The sequence below is a fragment of the Tachypleus tridentatus genome, chromosome 2, assembly GCF_004210375.1.
Source record: "Tachypleus tridentatus isolate NWPU-2018 chromosome 2, ASM421037v1, whole genome shotgun sequence".
NCBI classification, from domain to species: domain Eukaryota; kingdom Metazoa; phylum Arthropoda; class Merostomata; order Xiphosura; family Limulidae; genus Tachypleus; species Tachypleus tridentatus.
The window spans coordinates 102,308,698-102,327,649 of NC_134826.1; the positions used below are offsets into that span (position 1 = coordinate 102,308,698).

Genomic DNA, 18,952 nt, shown 5'->3' on the forward strand with positions numbered 1-18,952 from the left:
GCCAGGCAAAAATAAAAGAGAAGCAACCGTCAGCTTTGTTTTTTCACTGCAGAGAACACAAGGCTAATTTAATAATGCAACATGCAGTTGAAGCTTGTGAATGTGTTCGAGATTCAATCCAGTTGGTACATGAACTTGGTGTCTTGCTTCAAAGGTCAGGCAAATACAAAACAATCTTTGAAAATATTGTATCGTCAGACAACCACAATGGGCCAGTTAAATAGATCCGCCCACTGTGTCCAACACGCTAGTTGTGCTGCCTATCTCCAACTACATGTGCTAATGATCACTACAGTGACATTGTTGATTCTTTGTCTGAATTAGCAAATAAAAAATCAGATGTAGCAGTGAAGGCACAAGGGCTGCTGGACAGATTTGACAAAGGAAAAACAGTTTTAGGATTGTTGATGGCTCAGCATCCATTAGCTGCATTAGAGGAACTAAACTGTGCATTCCAAGCAAAATCAGCAAGAGTACCTGGCATGATTGAAGCATCTGTAATGAGAGTTGAGCAATTGTGGGTATTGTGAACAGAGGAAAATTACAAGATATTTGATGAAGCTGAGAAAAAGGTAACTTCCCTAGATCTGGTGCCTATTGAACTACCACGCATTCGCAAAACCCCCAGAAGGATCACAGGTGATGGCTCAGCACACCATTCTGCAACAGCTAGAGATTACTACAGAAGCCAATATTTTGAATTTGTGGACACAGTCATAAAACATCTGACTAGATTAAATGCAGACAACGACTTGAGGCAATATCTGACACTTGAGAACATGATCACATCTGGCAAGATTGACAACTCGGTTATAAACTTCTATCCAGAAATCTCTGCACAACAGCTCGAATTTCAGTTGCCCATGTTCAAAGGAACAACAAAAGCAGTATCTCTGAAAGGTGCGAAGGATGCTTACTGTAAAATGCATGAAACAGATGTTTAATGAAATGTTTCTTCTCAATGAAATTTTGCTTGTATGTCCAGTATCCAGCTGCAAATGTGAACACAGCTTTTCTGCATTAAGCCGGTTGAAGACGTGGTAAAGGTCAACTATGTCTCAATGCCACCTCAACCATGTGGCAGTTTGTCACACTCACAAAGATGGGGTCGACAAGATAAATATAGAAGAGCTTATGAAAGAATTCATAAACAGATCATCACAAAGGAGGTCTACGTTTGGGAACATGTAGACTAGAGGACTAAATGAATCTTACTTCAATGAAAAGTATGAATAATTATGTGCTACATTGTATTGATGTGTAATTTTCAAGAGTTCGCAAAGACATTTTACTTATTTTTATCAAACAACATGAACAGTTTTTCAGTAGATATAAACTTATCAAGGGTAATTACTAATTTTATTAATATTTGAAAACGTAATTCATGCAATGAAAGTTATTAGTAACCTTGCCAAGTATAAAGGCCATCTTTTATACTGTGCAGTGTGCAGGAATAAATTCATGTGGCAGTTAATTTATGACACATTTGTCTTTATTCTATTAACATTTTGAAAACTATTCACAACACCTCACTTATACAAACCTACATGGAAACTTCGAAGTATCGTGGCAACAACATTACTCTGTGACTGCATGTTTACAGCTTTCAGGTTCACGTAATCAGAGATTACCAAGTTGCAAATTGAACAGTCCACATAAGTGGTTGTAAAAATCATCCCCCATCCCCCCCCCCATCGGGTGTAAAAAATCTACGCCCGTGCATGATCATATGATAAATTGGAATACTACTAAAATAACAGGATGTTAACTGGAAACAGAAAAAGAATGATGAAAGACTTCTGCATCCACTTAATTGATAATATACTCAGTAAACTTAGTGTAGAAATCAGCAAAGCCCTATTAAAAACATTAAACTAGTTGATTTAAGTCCTCCTAGGAAGATAACTCAAACAACTGAATTATGTAACAACCTTCTAAACAGACCTAGAATGCTGTCATTACAATCACAGAGAAGCTAATTAATATTTAAACTAAAAATGACTATATAACTCTGACAATGACTGATATCCAACTGTCACAACCTCACTGTAAATACATTCAGTTATCTTCATTACCTTCCTTGTTTTCTTTCTTTTAGCAGCAGCTGGCTGACTTTCCTCTTTCTTGTCTAAATCCTCTGAGGCACTGCATTCACTTGAAGTGTCACTTCCTACGTCGACAGTTCTTTCATTTTGTGACTGAAGAACAGCTATTTTATCACCAACTGGCTCAGTTTTAGTGCTATTAGATGTAGAAGTATCAACATATGATAGTATAACCTCTTCCATTTCATTAATTGTAATCACTTTTACTGTCAAAACTGACCCTAATGGTAGAAATGATTTCAAGTCTATATTAAGGTTATCAGGGAAGTATTTTTTAGGAATTGTTCCTCTTACTCCCATTCCTAGAGCAAGCGTAACACCCCTTTTCTTTACTGAAGTCACAAAGCCTCTCAAAACCTGACCTTTGCTTAGATCAGAAATTGACTTCACTTCAGGATCAACAATAATCTCTGCCTTCTTTAGTCTGAAATGTTTGCAAAAAAAATTTTCTACAGTGAACTTAGAGATACACCTTTAAATATCATAACAAATTACTTAAACAACCAATCTCTTTACCACACACACACACTCACAAAATTTCCGATAGTAACACAAAAGTGAAACTGCTACTATTATATAAGAATTTGTTAAGTATTTTAAGTTGATCTAACACAGTCTATAGGTGTATAAAGCTAGAGAAAAACAAATATGATCTTCTTACCATGATGTTACATATAAATAAACAAGATCATAATTTTAATTAAATCTTTACAGCCTCATGTGGAATTTCAATGAGATGTATAAAACTACAACTTAATTGACATACATCGCTGCTGAAGATAACAATTTGAGTAATCTAAATATCATGCAAATGTAATTGTGTATAACCTGGGTTAAATTTCTGTCATTAAATACTAAATTATGTTCCTATTACAGAGCTACTTATTATTCCTCACTCTGTAGTTACAAACAGTTCTTATTAATCTCTTGAGATATTGTTTGACCCATGATATTTGTAAAGAACACAGAAACATATCAAATGTTTCATCTTATGAAAGTTGAACTTTTACAACTTAAATTTACCAGTGGATCCCACATATTTTTAAAACACAATCTTCAAAGCTAGTTATGCATCACACTTTTTGTGGGTCCATGTGAAACATTATGAAAAAAAAGTCATAGAAAAGGTTAGAAAGCTAAAAACATCTATATATCAAACAGCTTGGTTACAGACAGGATATATCCAATTACCACAGTACATTAAACAGGATGGCAAGATTGGAGAAAAAAATCTTGGTTTCATACAAGTGAGAAGGTACATCTAATCACTGTTATTAATTACACAGGATGGTATTTCAAATACATTTTTGTCACATTGAGATTTGATTCAAGTGAGGAAGTAGATCTAGTAAAAAATTATTAATTATCCAAGATTATAAATCAGCCATATTTTTGTCAGATTGATGTTTGATATAAATGAGGAGGTACAACTAATCACTATTATTAATTACCCAGGATTATAGTTCAACCATATTTCTGTCACACTGAGAATTGAAATGAATGAAATACATTTAATCAGTACTATTAATTAACCAGAACAATAGTTCAACCATATTTTCACCACATTGATGTTTGATAGAAGTGAAGAGTTAACTCTAATCACTATTATTAATTACCCAGAATCATAGTCCAGCTATATTACCATTAGATTGAGAAATGATACAAATGAGGAGGTACATCTAATCACTATTATTAACTACAACAAATAATTCCACCACATATTTTGTTAGAGGATGGGGGGGGGGGGTTTGATATGAGTAAGGAGGTACATCTAGTCAATATTATTAAGTAATTATCCAAGATGATAGTTCAATCATTTCTCTCACATTGAGATTTCACTCAAGAGGGAAGGTACATCTAATCGCTTATTAATTACCCAGGATGATAAGTTTGACCACATTTCTGCCAAATTTTATGTTTAAAACTACCCTTCAGTTCACTTTAGGTCATATGATGTAGGTAAATTGAAAAACAGGTTATTGCAAAACTATAACAAGTGGAGATTTAAATTACACATTAAAAATAAAAGGTGATTATGCAAATTGCTGTGAGCTCAAACACTGACAAACAAGCATGTTAACTGACCCCCCCCCTTGAAACAGTGCTCCAAGACAGCAGTAATGAGTGCTACTGAGGAGTTTCATTACTTACATTTGGTGAAACTCCACAACTCACTGTGCTATGCAATGACCAACAACAACTGCATTAGAAAAGAAAATATGAAAGCTTTAATTACACCAAGTTGAGCTATGCAGACATAGCATATGGAGTTAACTTCTAGTTGAAGCCAAAATCTTTGGCCTGCAGCCAGCCTGAAACATGTAGTACCTTCGATTGAACAAAGCTTTTGTTGTACAGTAACTTTTCTCTTTATCTGGAAGTTAATGGATTAATGCAGTCAAGAAATTCAGTTAAATAACAAATAAACCTTTTAAAGAACTACATTAAATTAAAAAAAAACATTTTGAAATATGTTCAACTGGGACAATGTATTAACCAATAATCAAGTGTAGTGCAACTCCTATCCTTGTATTTTGAAATATTAAATGAAACTGTTTTCGTAACTGATGTTTTGAGAATTAAATTTGTATTTTCTATTGTGTATTCTGAATCTGCCTCCTTGTTTCTCACATACACTTCATTAATTGGCAATCTATGTAAAAATAACCATTGTATCCTCCTGGTATTGTTTTAAATAAATACGGTAAGCAACTCAGTTGTTACTCAACACTGAAACACCTGTTATACATTACTTTATTGGTTACATGATCCCTACTAACAAAATTCATTCAAAAAATGTACAAAAAATATTATTGCAACTATTCTTATTAACTACTGCTGGTGCTTCTTATGTATTTTACTTATTAAATAGGTAATTTCATCCAGATAATTGTAAGTAAAGTCTTTACACCAAATACTATACTAAGCACAAACAAGAAATAATATACAATTGACGTATGAATTTCACTCATAGTGAACCATTTAAAAATATATTAATTTAGGAGTTAAATCAAACCTACCAGTAGTTAGCAATCAGTTTAACAATAGTACTTCATTAAAATCATAATTTGTATGAAATCATAATATGTGAAGGTGATGAAAAAAAAAAGCTATAACCTGGATGCTCGAGTAGATAGCTGGCACTGCTTCCTTTCATGATCAACCCCAAGGACATAACAGCGTATAAACTTCTGAGATAGAAAGCTACTAAGAACAGAAGAGGCTGGCCTGTAGTCATCATGAAGGTTTGTTAGCTCCACAACTCCCCAATAGCGATACGGTAGCCTCACCAATGCTCCCATAATGGCTCGAGCACTAACAACTTGACCCATAATAACCTGACCAATGTCAGGTTTATGAACCCCTGGAAGTTTTCAAATGTTATGATTTTTTAAAGAAAAAATTAAAAGTTAATATATATGGATGCAAAACTTTATTTGCAAAACACATTTTGACATTTCGATGGCAGATTAATTTTAATTTTTAAATTAATAATCATAAATTTATGTCATAGTTAAGAAAACATTAAAACGTTATAACTAATGTATGATATTTGGCATTTTTTAATGTTGGTATACCTCATGTGGTACAACCTACCTCAAATGTATTACTTTACTTTATAAAAGAACTATAAAGAAAATCTGTTGGATAGAAATTTGACTTCATTATTCTACAACAAAATTTGCTTCAAACCTCATTAAAAAAACAAATACTCAATATTTCTGATTCACATTCATTGGCTATACTGTGACCCACAAACCCACATATGAAGATGGCCTGGTATTTATTCCCACAAATTTTATGATGTTCATCAATATGGATTAAAAATATGTTCATTATAAAAAAATTACTGAAATTGCAAATGGATTTTTTTAATAAATAGCTCAATAACTACAAGTTCCTTCATTAGCAAGAAATCAAGAAAAGTAGTTATGTTTTCTATTATGGGAAAAGATACATATTGTTTTGCGATATATATATAGAAAAAAAAAATAGTTTTATGTGAAAAATTATATCCAATATCCTGACAGAAAGTATCAATTCATTAAATCAATAATGTTTAAGCAGATATCTTTATTTACCTTCCCCCCCCAAGCACTATATGTGTAAAATCATAAATTTAAAGATTTTGAAGGTGACATCTTAAAGTCCTGTTAGTCTAACATATGCCACAACTGCATAATAGACCATAAAACAGTTAAACCTTTCACTGTGCACAAAAACCAAAGCCTTTTTAGGCTAAACATATCATACCAACATAACAGACTATAACATGTTTAGCACAGACTGTCCATAAAAAATCTAAATTTTCAGTCCATATATTTCACCACCACCTCAGGACTAGTGATTTTCAGATGTTATGTTCTGAACCTGAAACTCATCCAAAATCATAAAGAATTTGTTCAACAAGTCATGAAATCCCATCTTGTCTGATATACATGTTGATATCATCAACAAGTACAGACAAAACAAGTTTTTTTAAAGGAAATACATTACGGTGTGTTTACACAGATTAGTGAACATTTGTTTTTGGTTGCTTTCAGTCACTTAACATCAAGGATACATGAAGCATCTACATCTACATTTTCAGCATAGTTATCTAAAATCACAAAAATATGAAAAGGCCTTTACAACAACATATTCAAGGGGGCTGAAACAGCTACAGGCATTCATAGAAATATAGAAACACTTAATGTCACAGAAATGTGAAAAGACTGTTGTCTTTTAGATACAGAATGGAATAAAATGCTGAAATAGTCAGTGTAAAGTAAAGAAAAACAATCACTGCAAAGAAATGGAGTGAAACACTGAAACAACAATCACTGCAAAATGGAATAAAGCATTGCAGCAACATAGTGCAAAGTAGTATACAGTGAAACACAGCAATAACAGTCAGTGTAAAGAAGGGAATTAAATTACTGCAACAATGAACAATGTAAAGTATATTAATAACTCACTTTAGATTCCTCTTTGAAAATGTTTATAGAATAGGTTTGTCTTGATTTAAATATTTATTTTGTAAATGTTCCTTCACAATCTGGTTCATACAAAAGTTTATTTTACCTAATTTAACTAATTCAGTATGATCATCTTCAGAGTTGATCACAATGGCTTTAAAAGCCTGACTGGGAAGAAACCGATCTGGAATTTCACGTAGTACCTAAAAAGTAAAATTGTATCAAATTTATACTACGCAAATACACACCTAGATAGCTTAAATAACATTATATTTAATAAAAAAAATATTAATTCTATTTACAAAACAAACACTTAATATTTCATAAATACTGCTTAATTTAATACTTCCTCAAATTCACTTAGCCATCTAGAAGTTTTTTAGATGATGTAGTTTGACATTTTGTAAGAAATTGATTTTATTAAAAGAGCTACTGATACATAAACACAAAATTATCACTTTTCTATTAAACCAACATTTTCTTACCTTGGGATTGTTAGACAGGTTTAGAATGAATACTTTTCCATAAACATGAGGACTAAGTAACAGCCATAAACAGGAGTTGGTAAACTGAAAATACACAAGTGAAAATGTTAAATAATTATATTCGTGACTGAGTAAAATCTAAGTTCCAGAAATGAATATGGTAAAACCTATTTACTTGTCACTATTTTGATCTTTCTGTTTCAAGATCTACTACGTTTTTACTTTTTTTCTCCTAGAAAGGATACAATGTTGAGAACAGGAATTAAATACACTTTATGTAAAAAAAAAAAAAAATCTTAAGTTTCTCATACACATCTTACAATAATGAGTTAATAATTACCTCCTTCACAAAACCTGTCACTTCTTGTCCAATAACAAACATACTGTTTACGGAATGAGTAGAGTTTGAATTCACAGCACGGACAGAGCACTCAGAAACACGTAGACCTCCCTGACGTGTGATGGGCAGAAACCTACGAGGCTTTACCTTATGGTAGCCAATAACCTTTACATTCAGCTGATCTCCCACTTTAAATTGCTCCAGTGGATTTGTACCCTACACAAAGCATGTTTTTTAAACATTCCGAATGTAAGAAAAACATACCTTCAATCCAGTGGATTCATATTCTATACCTAGTACTTTTTATTAAACATCATTTTATATGGAACAAAATCATAACTACAATCCAGTGGATTTGTATCCAACGCAGATAATTTCTTTAACTCTCTCATTATGAGTAAGCAAAATTGTGCATGTCACAATGTTATACAGTTACATTCAAAATTTAAGTAAATTATTTTATTATCAATAACTTTGGCATCACAATGTAGTAAATAAAGCATATTTTAAAATAAGTTTTAAGTTCTTAATTTTATAAGGAAATATTTTAAAAAATCCTCAACCTTCCCTAGGATGAGAATAGTAACATTTGTTCTTTAGGTTTTTCCCCTTCTCTAATTTATTTAGTACCTCTATCTGAAGTACAGCATTTAACATAAACTACTCATTATAATATATATATTACTAGCACAAAGTTCAACATTTACAGCATTTAATCTTATTTATTTACAGAATCACAAACTAAAAACATCAGAACCATATGCCATGTGCACCTGTTGCATTCTGTCTTTTATAAACTGCCAATAATTTTCTCTATAGTTTTATATCATATCACTATAGAAAGGCAAAGTTTTAATATACTGAATGATGTATAATATCATATTCTTTTCAGTACAGTGTTGTCAACTTAATCTTCAATTTGAAAGCTTATCTTGTAATATTCAAACAAGTAATAGAATTAATTTAATCCTCCTCTTTTCTTAGTTACATTATAATTTGTATAGAGCATTGTTTACTTTGTACCAGTTATTATGTATACAAAAAGTGCACTATTTAAGTAAATAAAAATTATTTAGTGTAATAAAAACATTTCATACAAATACATTAGGTACTTTCATATCCATGGTATGTATACCTTCATGGTGATCATAAGGTAACACACATATGCCCATGTCCATATGGTTAAACAACATTTTATATGTAATAAAAACATACTTACAATCTACTGTATATTATCCAATAAAACTTAATTAGTTTCTACATATATATTTATAAATATCCCACAAATGTTTCACAACCATTATACTATTTTCAAAATAAGACAAAAATTCCTTTAAATAAATGAATTTCAATCACAAAAACTTCATGTTCTTACATCTTAACCCCTCCATGCATGTTTGAATAAGACACTTTTTTAAAATAAATATTTGACTACTCTAACAGGTAAGATGTTGAAAAACCAGACAGTTTGGTACTGTTATACATATTCTATTATTATAGAGTGCGATTCTGTAAGAATAGGTTAATTAAATTTTTTGAACAAACATTCTTCCAAACATGAACATACAAAATAACTTTTTCAATAATGATTAGTTACTAACATTCAGCTTAATAACAATGACAACAGCTTACATAAAAGCAAAAAGTACATCATGTATGTAAAGAAAATGAAATTTTTTTTTCACCTCAACTACATTGTCAGCTATCTCAGTGATGTGAACCCTGCCTGTGTGTTTATTATTGATCAAAATGTTTAATTGGAACTTTTTAACAGCTTGAACTCTGAAATGAAAATAAAAAAAAACTTAGAACAAAAATACACCTTATATCTTGGAAAAAGAAACACACATAAACATTCATTTTGCAAGAACCAAAATAACTAAACTTATGAAAAAACAGAATCTTCCAAACTATATAATCACATTTAACCCTTTATCATCTCTACCCATATATTTTTACATGCTAGACAATTACACCTGCTTGGTTAGGGTGCTTGATTTACTATCTGAGGGTTGTGGATTCAAATCCCTATCCAAGAAAACATGCTCACCCTTTCAGCTGAGGAGGGCATTATAATTTTATGGTCAATCCCACTATTCATTAATAAAACTGCACCCCAAGAGTTGTCAGTGTGAGGAGATGACTGCTAGATTAGGAAAGGCTAGTACAGATAGACCTTGTTCAGCTTTGTGTAAAATTCACACCAATTACAGTAATGAAAAATAACCCTTCCATGAATGATCAAAGGTCAAAATGTACATGACTGCTGATGATCTGTATTATTGATTGAATTGGTTATTACAGATCAGTTCATCCAGTTGAAAGAATCAATAGTATTTTTGTTTTATTTTTTAGAGTAACTGTGATGTCAAACTGAAAGCCAAAGTATCTGTTATGAAAAGTGACTGTTCGTACATACATTTATACTTCAAAATACCCAATAGCTGGACAGTATCAAATTTGTGCTATGTTACAAAAGTACTAGTAAAATATGATTCATTAAATATAAGAAGAAACTGATGATGACTGTTGTAGGTCTGTTTCTTTTTTGTGAATTTCAGTAAAACTGGTTTTCTGTATCTTGCATGGCCCTAAATCTGGAACTAACAAAAGAGGCATACAGATGTATCAAAACAGAAAAAATGTACTAAGTTATATATTTAATAGATTAAATGATTAAATTCAAATTCTAAAATGAACTGAACAACTTTTTTTATTACTGGATAAATAGAGTATAATATAAGTTACAGCTGTGATAGCAAGTAAGATTTTTTTTAAAAAAGGTACAATATTTTGATCACTGGTGCAACCATTTACAAAAACACAAGTTATCCTTATATACCATGGATGTTTATAATGCTTGAAATTGTTGAACCTTATGATGCCAGGTTAATATGATAGAACATTGTAACTATACATATTATATTCTGTTTATTCAATAATGAACCAAGTGTTCCAGTTATATTAACATAGTACTTCCTTTACTTATTTAATTATTATGAAATAGATCCCAAAGTAAAAGGGATTGTATGAGAGAGATGTTTGTTTCATTTTGGAATATTCACAGAAAGCTAAACAAGAACCATCTGAACACAGTTGTCCATAATTTTGAACTGACAGAATACAAGAAAGGCTTAACTGCACTAATTTTTAAGTCTTTATCTATTCTTTTCTAACTGAATAGTGGGACTTGACTATCATTTTTAGAGGATACTTATGACTCTAAAGTATGAGGTGCTTTTTTCGTGATATTAACCATGAACCCTTAGATTCAAAGTTCAGACATAATGACAACGAGCTCCCATTTGGTCCATATATGAGAGATGGGATACACACTGCACAACTATTAAATATACACTGCTGGCTAAAATCTTAAGGTCAATGAACATAAAGAAAAAATATGCATTTTGCATTGTTAGACTAAACCACTTATTTGAGTAGAGCTTCGAAAGATGAAAATAAGAAAAGGGAAAATAAAAAACTTTTTTAGCATTTAATTGGGAAAATGTGAACACTATGAAGTTAGCCTAAATACTGGCTGGTCAAAAGTTTAAGACCATACTGAAACGTAGCATTAATCGGTAAACACATAATGAAATTTAGTCATCTGTGTTCAAACATTAGCATTGTCAACATCTCCCACTGACATCTCCTGTGTTACATTGGGTAAAAACATGGCAAAGGCATAACTTGACAGAGTTTGAACATGGCAGAATTGTCGAGATACAAAAGCCAGGTCTCTCTCAACGTGCCATTGCTGGTGAGATTGGGCATAGTAAAACTGCTGTTGCAAATTTCTTAAAAGACCCTGAAGGACACGGAACGTGAATTTCTAGTGGTCAGCCCAAGAAAATTTTGCCAGCGTTGAGCAAGAGGATTCGACGGGTTGTCCGGCAAGACACCACCTATTCGTCAACCCAGATTAAGGACCTTACAAACACAAAATGCAGCTCAAGAACAATAAGACAGCATCTATGAGAGAAAGGCTTTAAAAACCATAAACATCTTCAAAGGCCACGCCTCCTTCCATACCACGAAACAACTTTGCTGAGAAGCACCAAACATGGGATGTAGAAAAGTGGATGAAGGTTTTGTTCTCTGATGAGAAAAAATTTAACCTGGATGGTCCGGATGGCTTCCAATGTTACTGGCACGATAAGGATATCTCACTGGAGACATTTTCTACACGACATAGTGGAGAAGGTTCCATCATGATCTGGGGTGCTTTCTCTTTTCATGGAACAATGAAGCTTCAGGTTATACAGGGGCATCAAACAGCAGATGGCTACATTGGCATGTTGGAGAGAGCATCCTTAACAACTGAAGGCCCTTGCTTGTGTGGAAATTACTGGATCTTTTAGCAGGATAATGCTGCAATCCACAATGCCTGCAGGACAAAGGACTTTTTCATGGCAAATAATGTGATTCTTTTGGACCACCCAGCGTGTTCGCTTGAACTGAACCACATTGAAAATGTTTGGGGGTGGATGGCAAGGAAAGTCTATAGAAATGGATGTCAATTCCAAACAGTGCATGATCTTCATGAAGCCATCTTCACCACTTGGAATAACATTTCAGCCAACCTTCTGCAAATGCTTATATTGACCATGCCAAAGCAAATGTTTGAAGTTATTTGCAATGGCAGCCATGCAAGTCACTACTGAGACCTCTTGTTGGGCATTTCCTACCCTGTTTAGGACTTCTTTTTGGTATGGTCTTAAACTTTTGACCAGCTAGTATTTAAGATAATTTCATAGTGTTCACATTTTCCTTATTAAATGCTAAAAAAGCTTTTTATTTTTATTTTCCCTTTTCTTATTTTCATCTTTTGAACATCTACTCAAATAAGTGGTTGAGTCTAACAGTGCAAAATGCATATTTTTTCTTTATGTTCATTGGCCTTAAGATTTTGGCCAGCAGTGTGTGTGTGTGTATATACACATACCAGCTGTATTACCCCATCCCCTGGATGTAAGTTATGTAGATTCATGATTAATGAAAGGTTATTTTATGACATGAAATGTTGCTTCCCTTTTGTATAGTTGTAGGGAATGCAAAAATCCATAGAAAATGCAAAACTTCAAATTTGCATGTATCTCCACATGGACTCAACAAACTTTCATGCCACATTTGGTGAGAGTTCTCCAATAGGGAATGAAGTTGTAGTAAAAACACAAAACTGAAAATCTGTATGCATCTTGTTACAGATTCATTGAGCCTCCATAACAAATCTGGTGATGATCCATTCACAGGTGGTGAGGTAATGGTAAAAAAGACAAAAACACCCATTTAAAACCATGAACTACAAAAAATGAAAATTTGTATGTATTTTCCCATGGACCTAATGAACTATCATACCAATTTTGGTGAAGATCAATTTACAACCTGTAAAACAGTTACATGGATAGACAACTAGTATATTTATATACATATTAAAATATGTATCCTATTTTAAAATTATGCAGAAAGTTATAAAAAATGTGTTATAACAGGTTGTTTCAAGTTAGTTGAATAACCATATATAAAATATGAGTTCAGTACTCTAGTTAGCACAAACATTTTGTCAGAACAAAACACAATTTATTTTTTTTATACACCCAGGAATAAGTATTAAGTCTTTGAATATACTTATTACAAAAAAAAAGGCTTAAAATATAAAGCCACGAATAATGTTCATGATACTTGTAAAATGACTGGTAGATGCTTAGTCACAGGAAAAAAATTAAGACTTAACACAATATTCTTTTTTTTTAATTTAATTCTCAAGACTTTACTTCTAAACATCAATGTTTCAAGTTTCACACTGGCTGTATTTTAAAGTTGTGTAACATCTCTCCCCCTCTTTCCCTATATATCTATATGGTTCATATATAAAAACATACACACACACATTATTTTTAACCATTATCTAGTACTTAACATACTTAGCAGGATATATCCCACCAATGTTGAGCTTTTGATAAACTGCAAGAAATTTATCACCAGCATCCAGACAAGTATTGGCTTTCTTGTTTTTCATTTCTGCTTCTTCACTTGAACTTGCCTCTTCCAATTTGATTTTCTTAGCAATTGTGTTTTCCTCATCTAATATCTTTCGCTTGTTATCTGTAGTGTGTTCAGAAGCCTTGTTTTTCATGCAGTAAACGTGTTTATCGTGCTGTTTCAACACTCCAATAATGTATTCTCCCCAAATTCTTAAAACAGAACACAAACTGCATTCTAAATAACTGATGGGTTAATTTTAAAACAGAGGTTGAATAATCTAAACTGCATCAAGTATAAGTATATATTCAATATTTTATTAATAGTATTTGAATTAATCAAAATCTCACTGGTTGCAAATATAAAGGGCTTTAGGTATCATTATGAAAACATACTTTCTATGTTGATATTTAATTACAATGAAAGAATCATTAAAGTTTTTAAAAACTGTCATTAAATTAGTTAATAAACAAAAATAGAAATGGTAAACAAATGTTCTTTTTCTACTTAACTGGATAGGTTTTATTTAATAGCTTTATATAACTAAGACTTTAAAACAGCTGAGAGTTACTGTTGTTTCTCTGGCCTTTTTAAACTATCCAGTTACAACTAACAAACAGTGAATACCAATATTAAATCTAGCAGCAATCATTACCATAACAAGAATGCATTATAATATTCATGATTAAAAAACTGGGGTTAAAGTAATAAAGTGTTTAAGATTCTAAATTTACTTAAAGATCATCAAAGGAAAAGATTAACTAACAATCAGGATTTATTAAATAACCTAACAGTAATTTCTACATAAAATAATCAATAAAGACTAAATGATACAGAATATTAACAAATAAACTAAAAACAAGTATTTCAGAATTCTTTTCATACTTTTTGATGACTATATGGTAATATTCTCCCACAGTGTATAACTCTTGTCTTCCTCTTATGTCATTTATATGCTAGATAAATAGAAATTTATGTCAGAATAAACTAAATACCAAGCAGTGTGTGAAAAGAAATCCTGAAGTAATCATAGCACAAGGTATTAAGTAAAAAACATATACTGTTACCATAAAATTTTTAATTTGGTAACTTATAAACCATTAATGTTTCCCAATTATTTTATTCCTCTATGAAGAAGAACAATGTGCAAAACTTTCTAAACATAAAACGTTTTGTCTCAAACAACAACAGAACTTGACACAGAGGAAATACTCAACACATATACATAACTCTTAAAACATATCTATAATTTAATAATAGCAAACACAACCATTACCCCAATAACATAAACTGTGCCTCCCAAGAATGGTAAATACAGTAAAATCCATTTCCTGTTAGCTGATAACATTTAACAGTAGAACATTATTGATGTCATTATTGTATACAAAAATATAATATATACTCACTCTTCGAGTAGGAATATATGCAAGAGAACCTACAGCATGTCCTAGCAATGAAACCTGAACAAAATCTTCTTTCACTAGCTGAGCTTGACATTTGATAACTTGTCCAACTTTTACCTAAAATGAAAAAAAATCTTACCTTGCAGTGAGAATTCTTTTTACTTTAAATTGAACTGATTTATTTACACTTAAAATATTAAAGTACAGGACTAACATTTTATCAAACTTGTTTTCCACATGAAGAACTATACATCATTATATAAATGTCGACTATAACTTAAGCTATTTGGTAAATTGTATTAAGTATTATATGTAATATACTATATGCTGTATTTTGATAGAGCATTTAATACTGTAAAATAAGATAATTTTTTTATACACAATTATAATTCAAATGCCCTGACTGGCTCCTAAACTTTATAAAAATCTTGATTGTACTGCTATTGTCATTTTGAAACAGCTTGATGTGAAGCCATAATATGCAGCATACAGCTTCTCTGTGAATAAGTATGATTTTAATATAATAAAGCTAACATAATACCAAATTCTTTTACATTTTATGACCTACAATGATTGGTTTTGAAAATTACACTTTTTGAAATACAATGTTTTATTGACAAGTGAAATGATGCTTTTATAAAGTTTTATATACTAATCATAGACCATTATGGATATATAACTGTCAATTATCTTTATAAGTTTAATATAAATGATGGAAGTAGTAATACCTATCATATTATGAACTGTTAACATTATGAATGTAATAGTACAAGTTGTCACTACATGGCAGATATTACATGACAATCTTGTTATCATAATTATTGTCTGTTTGCTTTGCAATCCACTAGATGGCACAGACATGTTTTATAAGTAAATACAACTGAACCAAATTTATAACTGAAGATGTCTGTTTCAGGAAACTTTATATTTATCAAACTGACATAAAAAGAATGTACAAGTTCTTCTTTAAAGCTTCTCAGTCTTTCAGTGTATTACATACAGAGAAGCTTACCATTTCATTGCTACTTCCTGTTTTTTACATAGCAACAATATATATTACATGGCCAAAAGTGGGTTAGAGTATTTCAGCCACACCCATTGCTAACAGGTGCATAAAATCAAGCAAACAGCCATGCAATTGCCATAGACAAACATTGATAGTAGAATGGATCATACTAAGGAGCTTAGTGACTTTCAATGTGGCACTGTCATGGGATACTACCTTTCCAACAAGTCAGTTGGTTAAATTTCTGCTCTGCTAGAGCTGCCTTGGTCAACTGTAAGTGCTCTTATTGTGAAGCGGTAGGCCACACAAGCTCACAGAATGGGACTTCCGAGTACTGAAGCACATAAAAATTGTCTGTCCATAGTTGTAACACTCACTACTGAGTTCAAAATTGCCTCTGAAAGAAACCTCAGCAAAAGAACTGTTGTTGGGAACGTCACAAAATGAGTTTCTATGGCCAAGCAGCTGTACACAAGCCTAAGATCACCATGTTCAATGACAAGCATCAGCTAATGTGGTGTAAAGCACACTGTCACTGGACTCTGGAGCAGTGGAAACACATTCTCTGGAGTGATAAATCATGCATCACTATCTGGCAGTCTGACAAATGAATATGGGTTTGGCAGATGCCAGAAGAATGCTACCTGCCTAAATGTATAATGCCAAATGTAAAGTTTTGTGGAGCAGGAATAATGGTCTGGGCTAGGCTCTTTAGTTCCACTGAATAAAAATTCTTAATGCTACAGCATACAATGACATTCTAGAGAATTGTGTGCTTCCAACTTTGTGGCAAGTTTGGGGAAGGCCCTTTTTTGTTTTAGCACGATAATGCCCCCATGCAAAAACCAAGGTCCATAAAGACATGGTTTGCTGAAGTTGGTGTGAAAGGACTTGACTGGACTGCAAAGAACCGTGACTTCAACCCCATGAAACACCTTTGGGATAAATTGGAATGCCGACTGCGAGCCAGCCTTCTTGCCTAGCATCAGTGCCTGACCTCACTAATGCTCTTCTGGCTGAATAGAAGAGAATCCCTGTAGCCAAGTTCCAAAATCTACAGAAGAGTGGAGGGTGTTATAGCAGCAAAGGGGAAGCCAACTACATGTTAATGCCCATGGTTTTGGAATGAGATGTTCAACAAGCACATATGGGTGTGATGGTTGGGTGTCCACATACTTTTGATCATGTAGTGTATATCTATTGTAACCAATGATTAAAAAGTGAAGTCATCAACAACAACAAATATTGCAGGTGTTATAAAATCATGTTTATTAGTGTACTTGAAATAATTGTATCAATGAATAATTGTTCTCTGTATATATGTTTGTGTTATCATTGTTTCAATGTTCTCAGTTAAGCTCTACTATAATAAAAACAAATAATGATGATGAAACTATTTGCTATGATTAGATGTTTTATGAAATGGCTATAAGTATACCATAAATGCAAATATAAGCTTATAATATTTTAATCAATGTATAAATTCATGTTCTATAATTTTTAGTGTCTTACATATGCTATGATACAAACCTATTCTTTATTAGTTAAAGAATTACATAATTATATTTGATAGCAACATTAAAATTAATCAAAGACTTATGAGAATAACACTACACTCAAGTATTTTCATCACATGACTAATTATCAGGTTATTTCATAAGTAATGTCCAAACATTTAATACAGAAAGTACATCATTATTTCTGTCTTTGTTCAAAGGCTTTAATAACTAAAATATGTAGTAGGACGTGTATAAAAATGTTCAGACAAATAAAAGAAACTAACCCAACTCCACTTTTTCAGATCATTAATTAAATAAACCCTTAAGAAGATGGATGTGTCTGAGGAGTACATTGGGCATATAATGGTTTATGAGTTTAAAAAAGGCAACAGTGCAGCAAAAGCTACAAGAAATATACAAGGTGTATATGGTGCAGAGTTTCGCAGTGAAAAATAATCTCAAAGATGGTTTCAGAAGTACAGATTAGGTGACTACAGCTTAAGTGATGTGCTACATTCAGGTCGTCCTGTTGAGTTTAATGATTATTTGCTGCTGCCTGCACTTGATGAAGATTGTGCTGTAACAGTTCACCATCATCTGCAACAGCTTGAAAAGATGTCAAAACTTGGAAAATGGGTCCTCCATGATTTGACAGAAGCCAACCTCAGAGCAAGAGTGGACATATGCACTTCTCTGCACTCTCATGAACATAACACATTTTTTGCATGGGTTAGTGACTGAAAATGAAAAATGGATATAATATAAAAATGTTAAGCACTGAAGACAATGGCTCAGTGCAGGTACACTGGCTAAAGCACAACCCAAAATGGACCGCTACCCTAGGAAAGTATTGTTAAGTGTTTGGTGGGATATTGTTGGTGTGATTCACTTTGATGTAATTGTTACATTGAGTGGCAGCAACTCAGACTTCTATTGTCAAATTAAGAGCACTTGAATGTTGCACTGAAAGAAAAGCAGCCTGCTTTGTTGTGTTACACCAGGATAATGCATGACCCCCTACAGCAAGGATCACATCTGCAAAGACTGAAGAGCTAGGCTGGGAAAAACTTCCACATCCTCCTTATTCTCCAGACCTTGCCCCATCTGATTATCATATATTCCAAAGTTTGCTGAACGATCTTGATGGAAAAGAGCTTGGAACATGAAGATATCA

The 18,952-nt window shown here is 32.3% G+C and overlaps 1 protein-coding gene across 6 annotated transcripts in view; it reads right to left on the minus strand.

Moving 5' to 3' along the window:
- The window catches only part of Rrp5 (Ribosomal RNA Processing 5), a 116,658-nt gene that overhangs the window by 23,985 nt on the left and 73,721 nt on the right, over positions 1-18,952 (minus strand). For 5 of the 6 annotated variants that reach the window (XM_076489863.1, XM_076489859.1, XM_076489864.1 and 2 more), the window contains exons 23-31: positions 15,277-15,390; positions 14,756-14,826; positions 13,813-14,082; positions 9,574-9,670; positions 7,889-8,104; positions 7,549-7,632; positions 7,170-7,266; positions 5,223-5,469; positions 2,076-2,529 (exon numbers count right to left, since the gene is read on the minus strand). In XM_076489863.1, the coding sequence (XP_076345978.1) occupies positions 2,076-2,529; positions 5,223-5,469; positions 7,170-7,266; positions 7,549-7,632; positions 7,889-8,104; positions 9,574-9,670; positions 13,813-14,082; positions 14,756-14,826; positions 15,277-15,390 (1,650 nt within the window). The remainder of the gene's footprint in view (positions 1-2,075; positions 2,530-5,222; positions 5,470-7,169; positions 7,267-7,548; positions 7,633-7,888; positions 8,105-9,573; positions 9,671-13,812; positions 14,083-14,755; positions 14,827-15,276; positions 15,391-18,952) is intronic. The other variant, XM_076489862.1, reaches the window with a different exon arrangement.